Source organism: Hipposideros armiger, unplaced genomic scaffold, assembly GCF_001890085.2.
Source record: "Hipposideros armiger isolate ML-2016 unplaced genomic scaffold, ASM189008v1 scaffold_11, whole genome shotgun sequence".
Classification (NCBI taxonomy): domain Eukaryota; kingdom Metazoa; phylum Chordata; class Mammalia; order Chiroptera; family Hipposideridae; genus Hipposideros; species Hipposideros armiger.
Window position 1 is genome coordinate 665,916 of NW_017731361.1, and position 17,470 is coordinate 683,385.

At 46.4% G+C, this 17,470-nt stretch overlaps 1 protein-coding gene across 6 annotated transcripts in view; it reads right to left on the minus strand.

Moving 5' to 3' along the window:
* KLHL3 (kelch like family member 3) overlaps window positions 1–17,470 on the minus strand; it is a 256,432-nt gene that overhangs the window by 46,047 nt on the left and 192,915 nt on the right. For all 6 annotated transcript variants that reach the window (XM_019661575.1, XM_019661580.1, XM_019661593.1 and 3 more), the window contains 2 exons: window positions 16,847–17,009; window positions 5,301–5,410 (listed from right to left, as the gene is read on the minus strand). In XM_019661575.1, coding sequence (XP_019517120.1) covers window positions 5,301–5,410; window positions 16,847–17,009 — 273 coding nt within the window. The remainder of the gene's footprint in view (window positions 1–5,300; window positions 5,411–16,846; window positions 17,010–17,470) is intronic.

Below are 17,470 nucleotides of genomic sequence, written 5' to 3' on the forward strand. Positions count from 1 at the left end.
ACCGCTGGCTGGAGAGGCTGGAAATTCAGACAGGAGGTGACGCAACATTGATGATCCTGGGAGACAGGGACCAGTCCCTTCTAGGAGATATCAGCATGTGGTCCCTGATTCCAGTTTTAGGAGATCACAGCACATTAAAAATGGGATCATGCAGAGGGACACCAACCTATAGGTCTCATTATCACAGATACTTGATACTGATCTACCTTTTTAAGAGACCTACGCAATTTCTTCCTGACCTGTATTGGAAAATGTGGGCCATTTCCCCATTAGTGCTCACTCTAAAAACTTCAATAGTGTTTCATAAGGAATTCTTGAGGGGTAGAAGCATATTTACCAGCTAGGAAAGCAAAGGTTCAGGCAAGTCCAGTAACCAGCACTTCCAGGCAGAGCTGCATTAGAGCTCAGGAGTCAGCTCTCTTCTCCACAGAGTATGTCTGTCCCAGAAGGTTGCTCACCCTGCCCCTGGGTCACTGAGGCGGTCCATGGTGAGTCTCAAATGGGAATACAAGAAACAGGCTGCTCACAGGCTTAGCCCTGACCCAGCAACACCTCCCATGCAAAAGAATCGGGGGGAGGGGCTTGCTCCTTGGTCTTCGTTCTATCTTGGGGTAGGGATGAGGGTGGAGGTGAGGGTGAGGTGGAGGGGAAAGGTTCTATTCAGACAAATAGTAATTTTGTGACTCCTACCAGACCAGGTACTTTGGTCCTCTCTCAAATGACAGGAATTTTAAAACAAAAATGTCATGAAGGAAAAACAGGAGAGAAAATGGCAAAGATCCATGCCCTCCTCTGACCTCTACTTCCCACATTTGTCCTTATTCTCTGGAAAAATGTTAAAATTATTCCCATAACCTCAGCTGGCCCAGGGCAGAATCCAGCCCCAATCTGCCCCTTCACTCCCTCAGGGAATGTACACTCAGCACCTACAGGTGCTTCCAGGGGCTCTGTGTCAGGTACTATAAGTGACAAAGATGGCTAAGGTACCTCACAGCCCTCGAGGAGTGTAAGGACAGTGGAGGAGGTAACGAATAGGCAAAAGCAATTGATATTGGAGGAAGAACAGTATCTGGTTCCTGGGAGCAGCCCAGACAGGGCTGAGGATGCTGGGGACCAAGAGGCCATTCCCACTCTCCCCTCTGCTAGGCACCAAACCCAAGGTCACTTAACCACCCAGACCAATATGAGTTCTGGGAAGAATTTCCCCTTGAGAAAGAAACCAGTCAACAGTTACTTGTAATAAAAGCAGCACAAATAATCATATCTCACAGTAATGAACACATCTTGTGTGCTAAGCACTTGTCATGTAGGATCTGATTTCATGCTCAGCACAACTCTGTAAGATACATACTACATTATCATTACTCCCCTTTTACAGATAAGAAAACTGAGACTCAGAGGGGTGTTTTTACTCATTCATTCAAGAAATTTTGTGTGTGTGTCTACCATGAACCCAATACCACTCTAGCAGGGACCTTAAGACAGACAAAGTCCATGACTGTATATGGTGCATACATTCTGTGGGAGATAAATAACTCGCCCAAGTTCACCCAGCTTGTCATAGCAGTAGGCCCAGGATCCAAACTTGGCTACTCTGACTACAGACCCTATACTTTCAAACTCTCAATAAGCAAGCTGCCCGGGTGCAGCCACTGTCAATTATCACCATTACTAACACTAAAATACTGCATTTCCTCTATTTTAAGATGCATAGTTTTTTCACATTTTAATGTCTGCTTTTTATAATATATGTTGAAAGAAACCTGGGGGCTGTAGGCGAAGGGCTAAGTCATCGCATAGCTGCTATTGCTGTTCAACTGAGGATTTAGCTGAACACGGGTTATTTGATTACCGACTCAGTTGGGTTTTCTGCAAATGCAGTTGAATTTTAGCTTAAATTAAGATCCCTGATATTCCTTCAAATACATTCCAATAAGTTCACTATAATGCAATATTGAAAGAGAAAGCTACTGTGCATGCAAGATTGCCTATCACGTGCAATGTAATTAAAGGGAGTAGAAATCACCAAATCTCCTGGAACAGATCACAGAATTTTTAAAGCCTGAAGGGCTAGCATTCAACTGAGGAACATCTATTATTGAACATCTAACTTCTAGCATCATGTGATCAATTGAAGGGAAATAAAACTAGGGTTTTGCCAAAGAGAAAATGCAGGCTGAACCCCATGATACTTTGATAAGCCTCAAAATTCTCCTGCCAGCCTTGGAAGTACCACAGTGATCAAGATCATGAATAATCTACTTTCTGAAAAGCAATGCATACCTTGGAAGTTACACATAACTTCTCAGAACCAGATATAATACACAACTTCATTGATGTGAAAAACACCTACACTCCAAACCCTGATTATACAAAACAAGCAACTCATATGTAAGCAAATGAATAAATGAGGGCCACTATAGATACTTTTTAAGTGTATAGATTTAATGTCATGTTTATTTGTTTCTGGAAAGATGTAATTAATTCCATGGCTTATTTTACCATTATCAGTGGCAAAATTGATACCATTACCATTATCAGTGGTGCTCAAAACAGAGGATTTATGGTAATCATGATGACAACTGCCATTTATTGAGCACCTGCCAAACACTGTATTTGCTATTTTATACCCCTTATCTTACATGTAAGGAAGTCAAGGTTCAAAGTAACCAGTGACTTTTCAAGGTCATGCAGCCAGGAAGCATCAAGCCCAGCATGGAACCAGGTCTGCCTGAGTTCAAAGCCCAGGTGCTTTCCGGGGCACTACACTGCCTCTCCCTGCTAACCACCCACTTCCATCCCACCCTGGCACAGCACGTATAGTTAAGTCCTCACCTGAAGAAAGCTTACTATGATCCCAGAACAGATGGACCACCATGAATGCAACCCAAACACCCCCAAGATGATCCAAATCCTGCTGCTTTACAACTGCTTCCACTTTCTCAAACTGCACATGAGGACATGCACAAGCAGGCCCCACACACACCAACTGCCGACCATTCACACAGCCAATCAACTGACTAGTTGGCTCCTTCAGAGATTGTGCCAATTTGGTAGCACAAACCAGAGAAGACATTAAACAGGCTCAGCAGAAGGTAGGGAGTCCTCTCCATTGCTGAGGCCAGGGCAGGAAGGCGCCTTCGGCCTGGCCAGAGGCATTCTCTTCCCCTGAAGATGCTGTTCCATATCAGTTAATGAAAGCAGAGGCCTCCCTGAGCCTAAGGAGAGTGTAGCTTATTGTGCCAGTCACCTTCTGGGGACCCCTCTGAAGCCTCAGGGCAGCCCACAGTGCCAATAAACAACTGCTTTGCTTCCTGATCAAAATTCTGCAGGATGACAGGCAGGGGCTTGTGAATTTCACTCCATTCTCTGCACATGTGCCTTTGGACACAGTCTAATCTCCAATATAAAATCCTTTCCAAGGGCTTTTCCTTAAATATTCCCTCGGGAAATAACCTCAAGCTTGGGCACTAAGAATAGACTAGGACAATTCAAGAAACACTTACTGAGCATCCTTGAAGATACAGGGATGAATAAGATGTGGTCCCTACCATCAGGGAACTCACAGTTGAGTGAAGGAGGTAAGACCAGCTCAGAACTCACTACAATAAAAAGCAACACAAGGTGAATGTTATCCTGGAACACAGAGGAGAAAAGACTTAATTCCCGATGTAAGATCAATAATAAACTCAGCTAACACTCACTGATGGAGCACCTAGTAGGTACCAGCTATCATACCAGGCATTGTACAAACCTTATCCCATTTAATTCCCACAACCACCCATGGAATATGTGCTATTAGTATACTCACTTTATAAATGAGGAAACAGATGGAGAAGCAAAGTATCTTGCCCAAGGTCACACAACTAATGTGTAAATACCAGAGATGAGATCTGGATCCTGCTGGCCCACACCAAAGCTCATGTTATTTTCAGTTCAGTAGACAGACTACATCTCCTGGAGTAAAGAATTCTTCCTGGGGCCGGCCGAGTAGCTCAGTTGGTTAAGAGTTGGCTTAAGAGCGCGAGCTCTGAACAACAGGGCTACCGGTTCAATTCCCACATGGGCCAGTGACGCTGCGCCTGAGCTGAGCTGTTGCTGAGCTGCCAACAGGTGGCAGGATGGCTCAGCTGGTGTAACAACAAGATTGCCTGTTTGATGGTGGGCTACGCCCACCCACAACTAAGACTGAACTCTGCACCTTGAGCTGAGCTGCTGCCAGGATGGCTCAGTGGATAGGGCGTGAGCTCTTAACAACAAGGCTGCTGGTTTGACTACTGCATGGGATGGTGGCTACACCCACCCGCAACTAAGATTGAACACAGCACCCTGAGCTTAGAGGCCACAAACTGCCGACAGGAAGCCGGATGGCGACTGACGCCCTCCACAACGAAGATTGAAGAACAACAACTTGGCTGGTCCCCTTCCCCAATTCTCCAACACTGTTCCCCTCCCCCAATTCCCCAATAAAATCTTAAAAAAAAGAATTCTTCTTCCTGGTAATAGCAGAATCTGAACTGCTTTGGAATTTAACCAGGTGAAGATGGAAAGGAGAATAATCCAATCAGAGGGTCACTGGTAGAGAATGCCTAAAGTAGGACAGATCAGCAGTCACAGGTCAGCTAAGGCAGTGGGCAGACATCAAGCTTTCAGCACAAAGGAAGAGGTATGTGATCAGTGAGTTATGGGACTGGGTGTCAAGTGCCCTGGGTTCTAGTCCTGGTACAGCCACGGACTGTCTGTGTGACCTTCAGCAGGTTTTATCTCCTCTCTGTGCTTCAACGTCATCATCAGTAAGAGTTCCAATCCCCCTATCGGAACAAATGTTCCCAAAAGGTCTGCTCTGGCTTAAATGCTCCATGATACTCACAAGTGGCCACGTGGGACAGTGGTTAAGGCCAGGTGACAGGTAGCCCCCAGCTCTGCAGTGACCAGCTGAGTGACCTTGGATAAGCTAATTAACTCCTAAGTCTCACTTTTCCTCATCTGTAATGTGGGGACAAGAGCAAAGCCTGGTTCACAAGGCTGTGGTGAAGGTTCAGTGAACTATAGAACAAAAACCACTTAGCAGAGTGCTTGGCAAATTGTAAACATCCAGTAAACAGAGGCATCATTATTTCTTCTTTAAAGGGTCTAGAAAGTGAATGTTAGTGGTCAAGGGTCAGAAGGCTGTTTTTGTTTGTTTTTGTTTTTTTATTTAAAAGGACAAAAAAATAAGCTCTCTTGTTTTTTCTCTGAAAATGAGAAAAGGCCTCCCACCAGGAGGCTCCTGTTTCACCAAAGGGCCATGCCGTACCTACCTTCTCTTCTGAAGAAACCGTCAGCTTGTCACTAGATATCAAGCTGCACACCTGGTCCAGACTTAGGCTAAGAAATTCTTCCCCCAGCATCACCTCTGGAAAGTGCTGCTCTGTTCAAAACAAAAAGCAGAAGTTCAGAGAACCAAGTTTCAAAACACACCTGCCCTTCCGAGAATCAAGGCCATGACAATCTGTGAGTGGGGTCCTTCAGGTTTGGAGGGGAGGTGGGAAGCAGAGGGAGAGGCAGAGAGAAAGACAGCACATCCTGGCTGGAGGAGAACCAGCCTTTTAAGTCAACAGCAAAGGCATCCTCCCCGCAACCCTACACCCCGTGTGATCCAATCCTGAACATCAACACAGGTGAAAACGGGGCAGCAAGAGATGTGAGGTTGTATTTTGTCCTGCTCCGTGAGATTAATCTGGCCCTGCAGAAAAGTCTCGCTGGGACCTGCCTACTTAATTGAGTTCATTTCCCCTCAAAGCGCAAGCTGGCGGATTGCAGACAGTGGCCCCTGCAGTTCAGCCAAATAAAAGTGGGTCAGAACAGTTACGAGGCTGGAAGTCTCTGGAGGTTCTGGTAGAAAGTCAACATTAGAAGGCTAGCAGAGGGCGTCATCCCTCCTTGTCCAAAGTCGAATCGACGACAGCGAGTCCCAGTTCACAAGGAAGCCCAGCTAAGCACTCGTCCAGGTGTGGTGGCAACACAGCTGGCCCCGCCACCACTGGGAACAATCCATGACAGCTAGCCAACAGAGGCCATTAAAATGGAGGAAGCTAGAAGGAGACAAAGCTGACAGGTCTGAGGTTCACACAAGGGAAATGCCACAGACAATTCATACCCTGACATTTGCCCAGGCCACCATCCTGCTATTACAGAGGCCGTGAAATGTCAGTGAATGAGCAAGCACCTCAGAAAGGAGGAGCCTAGACTCAAATTCTGGCTTTGCCATGTGCAAGCTGTTCTGTGAGCCAATGGCATCACCTCCCTGGGCCTCACTATCCTCATCTGTGAAATGGGGATAAAAGCGCTTGTCTTGCCTCCCTCCTATGCTCGGATAGGAACGGAACTGTGGAAGTGTTTTGCAAGCTATGTCAGGATGAACTGGCCCAAATGCTGACAATTCCTGGTGCAGCAGGTCCTGGAGGTGACAGGATCCTTTGTCATTTGGCCCAGGCCTTTCTCAGTTCTCTCACAATCTCACATCATCCCCTTAAGGAGCATCTGTGCTCCTTGCCCTCCAGGCTCCAGGACTCCTCACTTCCTTCTTTGGTGGTCCCCCTCGGGCCTGGTAGCTTCCTGAATAATTCTAGAGGGCTATACCTCCCAGGTCCACGGAGGGTTAACCCGACTTGGTCTGGTCAGCCTCTGGGCGGCTGCTGAAATATCAACTCTGCTGTAGTTATATAATGAAAAGGAAAAGCAGAGCATGCTAAGCCTCTCTCTCACCTTCATCAGCCTCTTAAAAACCAAAGAAGATTTAAATCATTTCTTACAAAAAAATCACTCTTAACTTTCATGTTGAAATAATTCAGACCCAAAGAATTCCCCTATGCCCTTCATCCAGATTCCCTAAATGTTAATTTTCTACTCTTAACGATTAAGTTATAAACAATCTTTTCCATTTTCACTAGACAAAAAGGGCTCCCACGTACTCCCCACCAGCTCAATAATATCACTGAGCCCACAGTTAATTTAACGCTTGTCCACCGTGAGGCTCAGGAATGTTTGTACACAACAAAACAAATTTAAATGCCAGATCCTTTTTTGTTTTGTATACCTGAAACTAATAATAAAATTAAGTTTTGAAAAAGTGTCAGATCCTTTCTGAAGGGAAGCAACTGTCATAAAGTAAGAAGCTGGTCTTGCTTCTCTATATGTCAACAGAAAAAAGCCTTTAGTTAAAGCTTAGATTTTAGGTGAGACATGCAGAAGACCTCCATAACTATGGAACTGTTTAAGACTATAGACAGTATTATTTTTAAAGTGTTCATTCTCAAAGATTTTTAAAGAAAATGAACAATCTTCTCTGGGTGATGAGAAGTCATTCCTGGCCTGGAGGCTTAACAGGGTTCTCCCTACATGCCTTTTCTAGTCCAAAAAGTCTTTGGGCCCGAGTCCTCCTTCTGATGGCCACACCCAAGACACAGCAGAGAGAGAAGGCAGGCAGCACAGCACAGCGCCCACCGCGGGGGCCCGCCGAGGCCATGCTGCACAGGAGAGGCAGGTGAACCAGCGCCGGCATTCCTGTGGTCCAGAGTCACACCCAACCTTTCCGCCATTACCCTTGGTTGACCAAAAACCTAACATTTGGAGGAAGGAAAAGAGTGAAGAAAACGGGAAGTGAGAAAATAAAATGCTGGGGCTGTGGAAAATACTTCCTCACAGCTCATGAAACTAAAAGTCGAATGGCTTGGATATTGAAAAGGAAGAAAACGAAAGCATGGTGACACATATTCTAGGTGACTTGATGAACAAACTAGAAATTCTCAACGATAAATCCAGGCAGAGAGTAGTCAGCTCCCCTCAACACTTCCCCATCTCTCAGGATTTGAATCTAGGTCCCGTCTTTCTGATGTGGGCTGCTGCTCTGCCCATTTGGAACCTCCCACTGATGGCCCTTCAGAAAGCCTCCCAGGAAGCAGTGTCTGGCAGGTGGGAACAACCAGGGATTTAGTGGGCAGCAGCTTCTCACGCAGGGCTGGCACCTCAGGACCCAGGAGATTTGCAGGGCAGGAACAGAAGCAACAAGGAGAGGGTGCAAAGAGGAAAACTCCTTCCCTTCAGTCTGAGAGGACAGGGCTGAGCCCCCAGTGTCTTTTTTCTGTCAAACACTCTCAAGAAACAAGGAGGTAGAAACAGCAGGAAGAAGATGCTCTGGCCAGCTGCATTTCCTGGGGAACAGGGATTCCCCAGAAGACTTTATACACGAATCAGCCCTCTTCCCAGCCACTTCCCGCAAAGAACCCACTCTGCTCCCAGAAGACACCTCCCTCAGAATCAGCTTCTACCTTAAATGCTGGTTGGTTGGTTGGTTGGTTGGTTGGTTGGTTGGTTGGTTGGTTGGTTGATTGGTTGGTTGGTTGGTTGGTTGGTTGGTTGGTTGGTTGGTTGGTTGGGGGATTTGTTTGTTTGTTTGTTTTGCTTTGTTGTTAATGTATTCAAGGAGAACGTAGTGAAGAGCTTTGGCTAAGAGTCAGAGACCTGGGTTCCAGTCCTAGCTCCACCTCTTACCGTCACTTTTTTCCAGGCTCTGGCTTCATCACCCGTAAAATGGGACCATAATATCTGACCTAGGTCTCAAGGTTGTTTTGAAGCTTGAAGACAATAATAAGAGTTCATTTTAAGATCTTTGAAAACCTCTTTAGAAATGAAAGACGAATACTATCAGCCCACATTCCTGCTTCACAAAGTTCAGTTCTGTGGGCAGCAGCACTCTCCAACAGAGCTTTTCACAGCATCAGAGACATCGTTTGGGACTGCAGGTCCTGTGGGCAAGGCTGCAGACCTCAAAGGGCTTAGAAATTCACTTTAATTCCATGGAGCTCAGCAAACTCTTTCGGGCTATGTTATTTCATCTCTTAAGGCTGCAGTTTTGTCATCTATTAAACAGGGCTAATGATAAAACCAGCGCATATGGTGTATGGGCATTAAATGAGCAAATGCAGGGAACACACTTACTGAGGCCGCTGCAGGTGCTCAATAACTGTTAATGTAGGATGTGCGAAATGCAGTGTTTCTCCAAAAAGAAGAAAGCAGAGCTGATGCCTCAAGGAGCCTGCTGGCTTATGAGAGGGATGAGACAAGGCCCTAATAACTCCAACCCCAAGTCCACAGGGCCATGACTGGGAAACAACACTTCAGAGAGAAATACAAGGAAAACAGAAATAGAAGCAGGAAAAGTTAAGAGAGTGTGCAGAGAACAGCAATAGCTCAGTTTAGCGAGAGCCTAGGCTATGTCTTCATTCATCTAACAACTGTTTACTGAACGCCCACTAAGTATGGGGAACTATGCCAGGCTCCAGGAGATGCAATAGAGAGGGCAGGCAAGGCTAGATGCTGGGGGGTGGGTGGGGTGTGCAGGGAGCCTAGTATCTTCTAACCATGGGCTAGCCCCTGGAAGGGGAACTCTCCAATAATAAACTCCAACATTTTTGTCCTTTTGCTTCTTTTTCCTTAAAAAGAAGTGGAAGCAGGAGGAGGGGGACGGGGGAAGGAGTCAATTAAGAGTTCTGGTTAAGAGTTCTAATTAACCAGGCTTTACTATAAGTAACAAACACTGTTTAAGCTCCAAGATTTGTTTCAAGAAACACAATGTGTCTGTTCCCGTCCCTTTGGTTGAGAAATTATGGAGAAGGGGAGGGGCATCAGTGGCTTCAGATCCTTTCCCCACACCAAGCAACACATAACTTCCTAACATTGAAAGGAGGAGAAAATTTGGATGGCACATTTCCCAGGATAGGGCTTACTCTAGGGGCAGAGTTGGGTCTTTTCAAGGAAGCAGGCCTAGGAAACGTTGAGAGTATTTCCTAATAGCAGATTAACACTATACTAGGCATTTTACATGGATTGCTTCTCCCAAAAGTCCTGCTGAAGTGAATATCAATATCCCCATTTTACAGATGGAGAAATGGAAGCTCAGAAAGCTATTTAATCATGTATTTAGGGTCACACAGCAGGAAGTGGTCAGCCCAGGTCCTGAAACCAAGGCTGTCTGATTACAGTAACAAGCCTTCTGATGGAAGTCTTAGTCCAAAGATGATGATAATAACTTGTCCTAAGCAGGAACTGGGGTAAAATTCAATATAGATATCAGAGCACCCTGAGAATCCCTCTTAGGGGTGCTATACAGAGACAAAAAAAAATATGAATCTAATGACCTTTCTCAAAAAAAAAAAATCTTAGAACAGTGGCGTTCTAAACACTTTAGAATCAGTCCTATATGTTCAAATCTCAGGCGTAACCTCTGAATTGAGATCTTTCCCTAATTCCCCTGCCTACCAGGCTAGGTGAAGTGATACCCTTCTATGTTCCCAAAGCCCCCAAAACGGGAAATAAAAATGATCATAGCCCTTGTGGACCTGTTTTATCATGTGAGGTGTTCCTCGCCTACTGGGCTGTGAGCCCCAGGAGGGCAGGGTCTGAGTTGTGGGAAGCTGAGCCCTCAGTGTTCAGTGCGTCCGCTCTAAGATAGTTATTGCTCTTCCTTGCCTGTTCTTCAGGACTGCCTAGGGCTGGGGCAATCACTCAAGTTAATCCCAAATCCATTCCACCCTCTTGATGGGATAAAATACACCTAAGCCTTTGATCAGGTTCATCTAAACTACAAGCCCAGAACAAATGGAACCAAAAACCCATTTGTAACTTCTTTGACCTCAGAGATGAAATGAATCCCTTTATTCCAGGGCCAGTGGCCCCAGGGAACAGGTATGAGTGGCTCTGAACTGAACCACTGGCTATATGCCTCAGGAAAAACTGGCTGACACAGGTGGACACACAAACAGAATCAAAACATTTTAGTAGGGAATAAAAAAATAAAGCAACTGCTTTAAATCTCTCTCCTTTTCTCTCTCTCTCTCTCTCTCTCTCCTTTTTTTTTTTCTCTCTCTCTCTCTCCTCCCCTCGCCCATTGCCCTTTTTATTTGAGGGCAGAAGTAAGCTTTCTTGAATCAATATTTGGCTTTTGGGTCCCAGTTTCCCTGCTCCAGGCAGAAGGCTCAGCTCCCCCAGGGAAGTAACAGAGACCTACCTTGACCTCTTCCCACAACCGTCATGTCATGACCGTGGGCCCTCAGACTCCAAATATTACTACCTCCACCCTCCATACTGACTTAATTCCACTAATGTATGTGTTGTCCCTCCCCCTTTCTTTCTAATACACACACACACACACACAGCAAAGGGCAATAGCGAACTGCTTAGTTATCACTATTATTGACTCAACACCAGACTTCCCTGTTACCCAGAGAATGGGAGGAATAACGGACGCTTCCTAAAATCCCAACAAGAACATCTAAAAACAGAAACTACCTGTGTCTACACTACTGCTTCATTAGCCACCTTCAAGCATGCAGCAGAAAAGCAGGGGGAGGCAGGAGGCAGGCAACCACCACAGAGAGAGGGGCAGGACTGGCCTGGATAGATATGAAAATAAGCAGTGGACTCGGAGCACAGGCTCTGGAGTCAGGCAGCCTTGTCATGCATCTTGGCGTTGCCACCTATAAACTATGTGCTCTTGGGCAAGTTACTAAACATTTCTGGAGTTTCTGTTTCTTCATCTGTAAGTTGGGAAAACAATAACTACCTCTTATAGTTATATGGACAAAAGCAAGTACTGCCTAGGAAGTGTGCAGCACCAGGCCTGGCACCCAGCAAGTGTTCAGAAATGATAGAAACCCCTACTATGATCACCATCATCATCATCATCATCATCATTCTTTTATGATGCCAAGTTGGAGGCAACAATTTACAAGACAACCATCACTGGGTCAGAGGTTTATGTTTGAATGATTTGTCAAAGTTTTTTGCTGCCCTTCATTTAAGCACTTTATTCTGTGATCTCAAATGACTCAATCAATTGAAAAAAGGCCATTTCTCTCCACAAACACTTGAAATCCCATGGCTTTTCCATCCCATGGCTGGAGGGTTTTAGCTAGGCTTTGGCAGACTGATGTAAACAATATGCCCAAAGAATTTTAATTGCCATTTCATTAACAGAGTGCCATTAACATCCCTCCCAACCAGCTCTGCTTGGCCATCCCAGTGCATGGCCATCCAATTACCAAACAACAAAGTCCCCATAAACCTGCCCTGGCCTCTGAGGTTAAAAATTAAGCTGTGCCTGGAAACAATAATGAGGTATAAGAAACAGGCTGTGCAAAACACCAGAACCTTTCCCAGCTACGAGCTATGCAGGAGGACTGACAACATCAGCTGGGGGCGAGGGTCTAAGCTGTCAGCTTCTAAACATGGGGCACACACTCCCCTAACACAGAATGACATTATCACAGCAAAACCTGAGGGCATAACCTTGAGGGGGAAACTTGACCTAGAGGAAGCAGGAGGGGCTGCCAAGGCAGGAAGAGACAGGGCCATTGTAAACAGGAAACCAAACAGGCAGCTGGGTGGCCAGAGGTGGTGCTCCAGCCCCTCCCAGGTGATGTGTCTGCCTCTCGGTGCCTTCACCAGGGGACTGAAGGCTTATCACAAGGCAGGAGCTGACCTTAAAAATGGTTCCATTTTTTTAGAGAGCAACCTGGCACTGTCTATCAAACGTTTTGTTTAAAGGCATGCTCTCTTGGAGCTCCCTGATGCTACTAAGATGGTACCCTACAGGTACAATCACTATTACTAACATGCCAGCAAGTGTACTCCAGAATATTATGTAGAAAATTTCTCACTCAAGCATTTTATATAAAAAAAAAACAAAAACGGGTAACATTATGCCCATACATCAGGACTGGGGTTTAAATCAATTATAGCTCATCCAGGATAAAAAAGAATAGTATATACATACCCGAACACAAGGGTCTGTACAGAACTCCAAGATTTTGTATTAAGTCAAGAAAGAGTACAGTGAGTACAGAATGTTTCTATTGTGGGCTGGGGCAGGGCAGAACACATACATATGCTTCTGTAGGGCTACCTGAGACAGTGCCCTGTCCCCTTCGGAGAGGGCGCCTGGGAGAACACTGACTCTGCATTTTATGCCTTTGTGTACTGTTTGAAAATTTTTTGTTTGTTTGTTTGAATGTTTTTCTCGTGGGTATAAGTTGAACTTTACTGAGTACATTCTCTAAAGTTTTCAAATAACGGCATAGTAATGTATCTGCTACCATGGAAGGATGTTCAGAAGATACTGCGAAAAGAATGTGTTTAAGCTGGAAAACGTACATAGGCAATGAAAAAGGTCGGGAAAGCTACACACCAAGGTGCTGCCCACGGTTCTCTCGGGGTAGAACTGTGGTGTCGTCTCTGCTCTTTCTGCCTGTCTGCTTTTTCTGTAATAATTACACGTGATTTGGGATTAAAAGCGATGACAACAGCAATAATTATAACAGCAAGTGAAAGCTTGTCTTGGGGAAGGAAAAAGGACAGAATTCAGAGGCAAAGCTGGGGGCCACCGACAAGTGAAGCAGAGGCCAGCTGGCCAGAGACTAGGAAGGGTGGGCAAGCAGGACATACCTGCCTGTGCATCTGATACAGAAACACTGAAAGCAGAGGCTCTGGAAATGGTCCTCTCCCCCAAAGTGCATGCTGTCCCTGGTAGCAGCAGTGATGAGCCAAGGAGTCCTGACCCTGCCAGGACCCAGCTCTGAGCCTCTTACTGTAGAGACGAGCTGGCGGGGAGGCTCCAGGACACGGCCTTGGGGGGCGCCTACTTCTGCATGACAATCTCCTCCCTGTCCTGCCCCACCCCCAAAACATCCTGAAAACAGGGCAGAATGTCCTACCCCCAACAGAAAGAGGAGAAAACAGGCCTGTGGTCACTCAGCTCCAAAGTACTGGCTGGTCTGATCCCTAGTTCTGATCTGGACAGTCTCCTTGTAGCTGGTTGGTTTAAAACACCTCCTAACGTGAGGTATGGGGCCAGAAGCCAGTGACCACAAGGGCCAACACGGTCGCTTTCATGTGGCCCTAGTAGGTACCCAGCCCTCCACACCTACAGTGGGATGAGGCAGCAGCTCTGTCTCAAGAGGCAGCAATGGCAGAGGGCATCAGATTCCACCTCCAGTCAGAGAGAGAAGACCAAAGAAAGCAAGCAGGCCCACATCAGTGGGTAGATGCAAGGAAGAAGCACAGATAGCCATCTTTACTTCCTTATCTAGACACCGCAGAATCGCACCTCACACTACTTCTTCAAATTTCTTTTCATCATGGTCTTATCAACCTCTGCATCACCACGACTTCTCTGCTGTAGGCTGCAAAGAAAGCTACACCAGGAGGCGGTCACAGTCTCCACAGGCCTATACTACACGGAGGAGGCGCTCAGCCTGGTTGCGCTGGCCAAGCCAGGGAAAATGGGAGGGCCCCACAAAGGCAGTGAGGAGGCAGCCTCCCAACAGGGAGGAGAAGACATCCACGCCTCGCTTCCCCGCACCAAGGTGACTAAACACCCCGTGTCTAGCAGAGACAGCTGGTCGCCTGTCTACAACGTCTGGTTGTTGGTATCTGGTGATTACGTAGCACAGACGTCTAGGCTCACACTTCCAATGGAAAATGCCAACTCTAGCCACCAGCACTCCTCAATTTCCAATTCATGGGGCCACCTTATGTCCAACAGGGCCTGGAAGGCACAGAATGTAATAGCTATAAACATTGGCTCTGGAGTCAACACTGTCTGGGCTTAAAATCCCGCCTCTGTCTCTACCAGCTGTGTGACCCCAACAAATTACTTCACCTCTCTGTGCCTTAGTTTCCTTAGTTGTTGTATGCATTAAGTGAGACGACACACATAAAATGCTTAGTATAGGGTATGACCCTAAGTGAGAGCTCCATAAACAACAGCTAAAAATAATTCATCAGGATATCTGCATACACACATGTGCGCACACACCTACAATGCTGACAGAACCCAATCACCATGACAACATCAGCACCAGGGAGCACCAGGATGACAATGTATTCCCAAATGCATCCTGCCCACTCTCCCACAGGTGAGTCTCACCATCACAAAATGAAAGGGGCAGAGGGAGAAAACACAGATTTTAAAAGTTGGGGAAAGCCAAGCCAGAAGAACCTGGGAGGCTTTGTTAAAGGTGGGGGTTCAGTACACTCCCCAAGCCTCGGATGATTATGTCAGCCAACTACAAAAGGATGGCATGTGTGCTGCGTGCACACACACACGCTATGTAGGAGAGGGCTGGGCCGGGAGACAGGAAGAGAGGCAGAGAATTCCTGGCACTGAAGCACTCTTCCTTTGCCACTGCACCAGCAGATGTTCACGAGCTGGCCTGGGCCTTGGCCAAGCTCTTGGCTCCTGCTGGAGCAAAGCCTGAGCACATCCCTCAGGAAAGTGGCCTCTGCAAAGGCTGGCCTAGGGGCAGAGGAGGTGGGGAACACGTAGTGGAAGGAGGGCACAAGAGGGACAGCAGAGAAACAGGAGAGTCAAAGCTCAGAACCAGGAAGAGTCAGAATGCAGAACTGAGGCATCTGGGGAACGTCCTTCACAAAAATTATCAGCAGCAGGATCATCTTAACAACTGGTCCCACTGGGGCCCTCAGAGACAGACTTCAGGGAGAAGTGGGAGTCTGTGTAGGCTCCTGGGGTCTGGGGCTTGATCAGAGACAAAAGGCTGCCAAGAAGCAGAGCACATGCTTGTTGCCTGTGGACCGAGGGCCTAACGCAGCACAGGGAGCTGGCAGGTAGGCAGGCAGCAGGCCCTCAGCTGATTTCCAGACATGGGCTGCAGACAGGAGACACAGACAGCACACAGACAGCGTTTGGGCAAGGAGAGGAATGAGATGCTCTACTGCAAGGGGAGGAGGTGTCTGTGATGGAATCGATTAAAATGACTAGGCTCATTTCCTAGGTCACTCGTGATTTTCGTCCTCCAGTTGAAATAGATATCAATGAAGATTCCTTTCCAGCACTGAACATTCACGTTCATCTCTATTCCCTCCCAAAACCCTATTAAAATGACAGGGTCCTAAACTAACAGGATGACAACCTCTAGCAGTGGGAATGTCTCCAAGAAAAATAAAATGGAATCAACAGATTATCTGAAGTATAGAGGACTGTTCAGTTATATCTGTCTTACAAGAATTTATGGTAGTAACACTCACTATGCCCAAAAAAAAAAAAGACAATTACTAACTGCTTTTCTAATTAAAAAAATTTTTCAGATTAAAAACTATAATTATAATACATAACAGCTCAGTTGTAGAAATGATATTAGGAGAATAACGAGGGGAACAGTGTATGTACACGAGGGGGAAATTGATGAAATCTCATTCATTGTTCTGTGGAAAGTCAACAGATACTATCCAAAACCAGTAAATCCAAAAACAGTGATGTAAACATATTATTTAGATAAATGGAAGTAAACAGTAGATGAAGCATTTTTTTAGCTGAGTCAGAGCCTGCGTTGTAATTCTTTTAGAATTGAAAGTTTGTGGCTCTAGAAAGCCAGGCTTGTGGAAAGGCAGAGCAAGCGACTCTTGTTTATCATTGTAAGCCTGGCAAGTCGTATTTAACTTTCAAAATCCTGTTTAAAGAACACTTTCATCAAAATAGAAATTTTCTTAAAACAACAAAAAAGATTTATTTCAAACCTAGCTCCCATGACTCTTCCCCTACGAATTCTTATCAGGTCTCTTCTCTCATGAAAAGCATAGTCTATGCCACCCATCTGGCAATTGATCACATGGCACTTGGCAATCAGCTGGACTCTTCTATTGCTAATGATCGTTTCACCTGTGTATTGTCTCCCTAAGTTATAGCTGCTTCACCATGGAGTACACGTCTCACGATCTTTGAGCAGTCCACAGCAGATCTGGCTACTGAATCCACAAGCCTGGAGGAGGTGCGGCGCCCAGCTCCCATTACCTGCATAAGCATTGGCCTGCTGCAGAAGGTCGGTGCAGGTGTGCACATCTGCGAACGCGCGGATGCCCAGGCAGTTGGTGGGGTGCAACTGAGACTGCAGGAAATCACAGCAGTTCTGCCGAACGTCCATGAGCTGCAGCAAGCTGGCTGCAGGGAGCAGCACCTGGAGGAGAAGGTGACATTGAGACACCGCATCCCTCCAGCAGAGCCTCATCTCCCTGAAGCGCCATTCTAATCACACCACTCGGGTGCTGGAGAGCCTTCTGTGGCTCTCCACTGGCTGCCCACGCAGTCCAAACTGCCTGGCCTGGCCTGCAGGGCAGCCCCCATCTCATTTCCCACTACTCTCCTCTTCAGGACCCTATGGACCAGCAGAGTCTCTGTATGTGTATATGAATTCCCTGGGGGGCTTATTCAAGTGTAGATTCTGATTGAATAGGTCTTGGGTGGGTCTGAGAGGCTGCATTTCTAACCAGCACCCAGGTGAAGTTGCAGCTGCTGGTGCACAAACTGCACTTTGGTGAACAAGCCCCTTACGGACTTAATGCTTGTGCCCCACCCCACAATATATATGTTGAAGCCCTAACCTCCAATGTGACTATGTTTGGAGATAGGGCTTGTGAG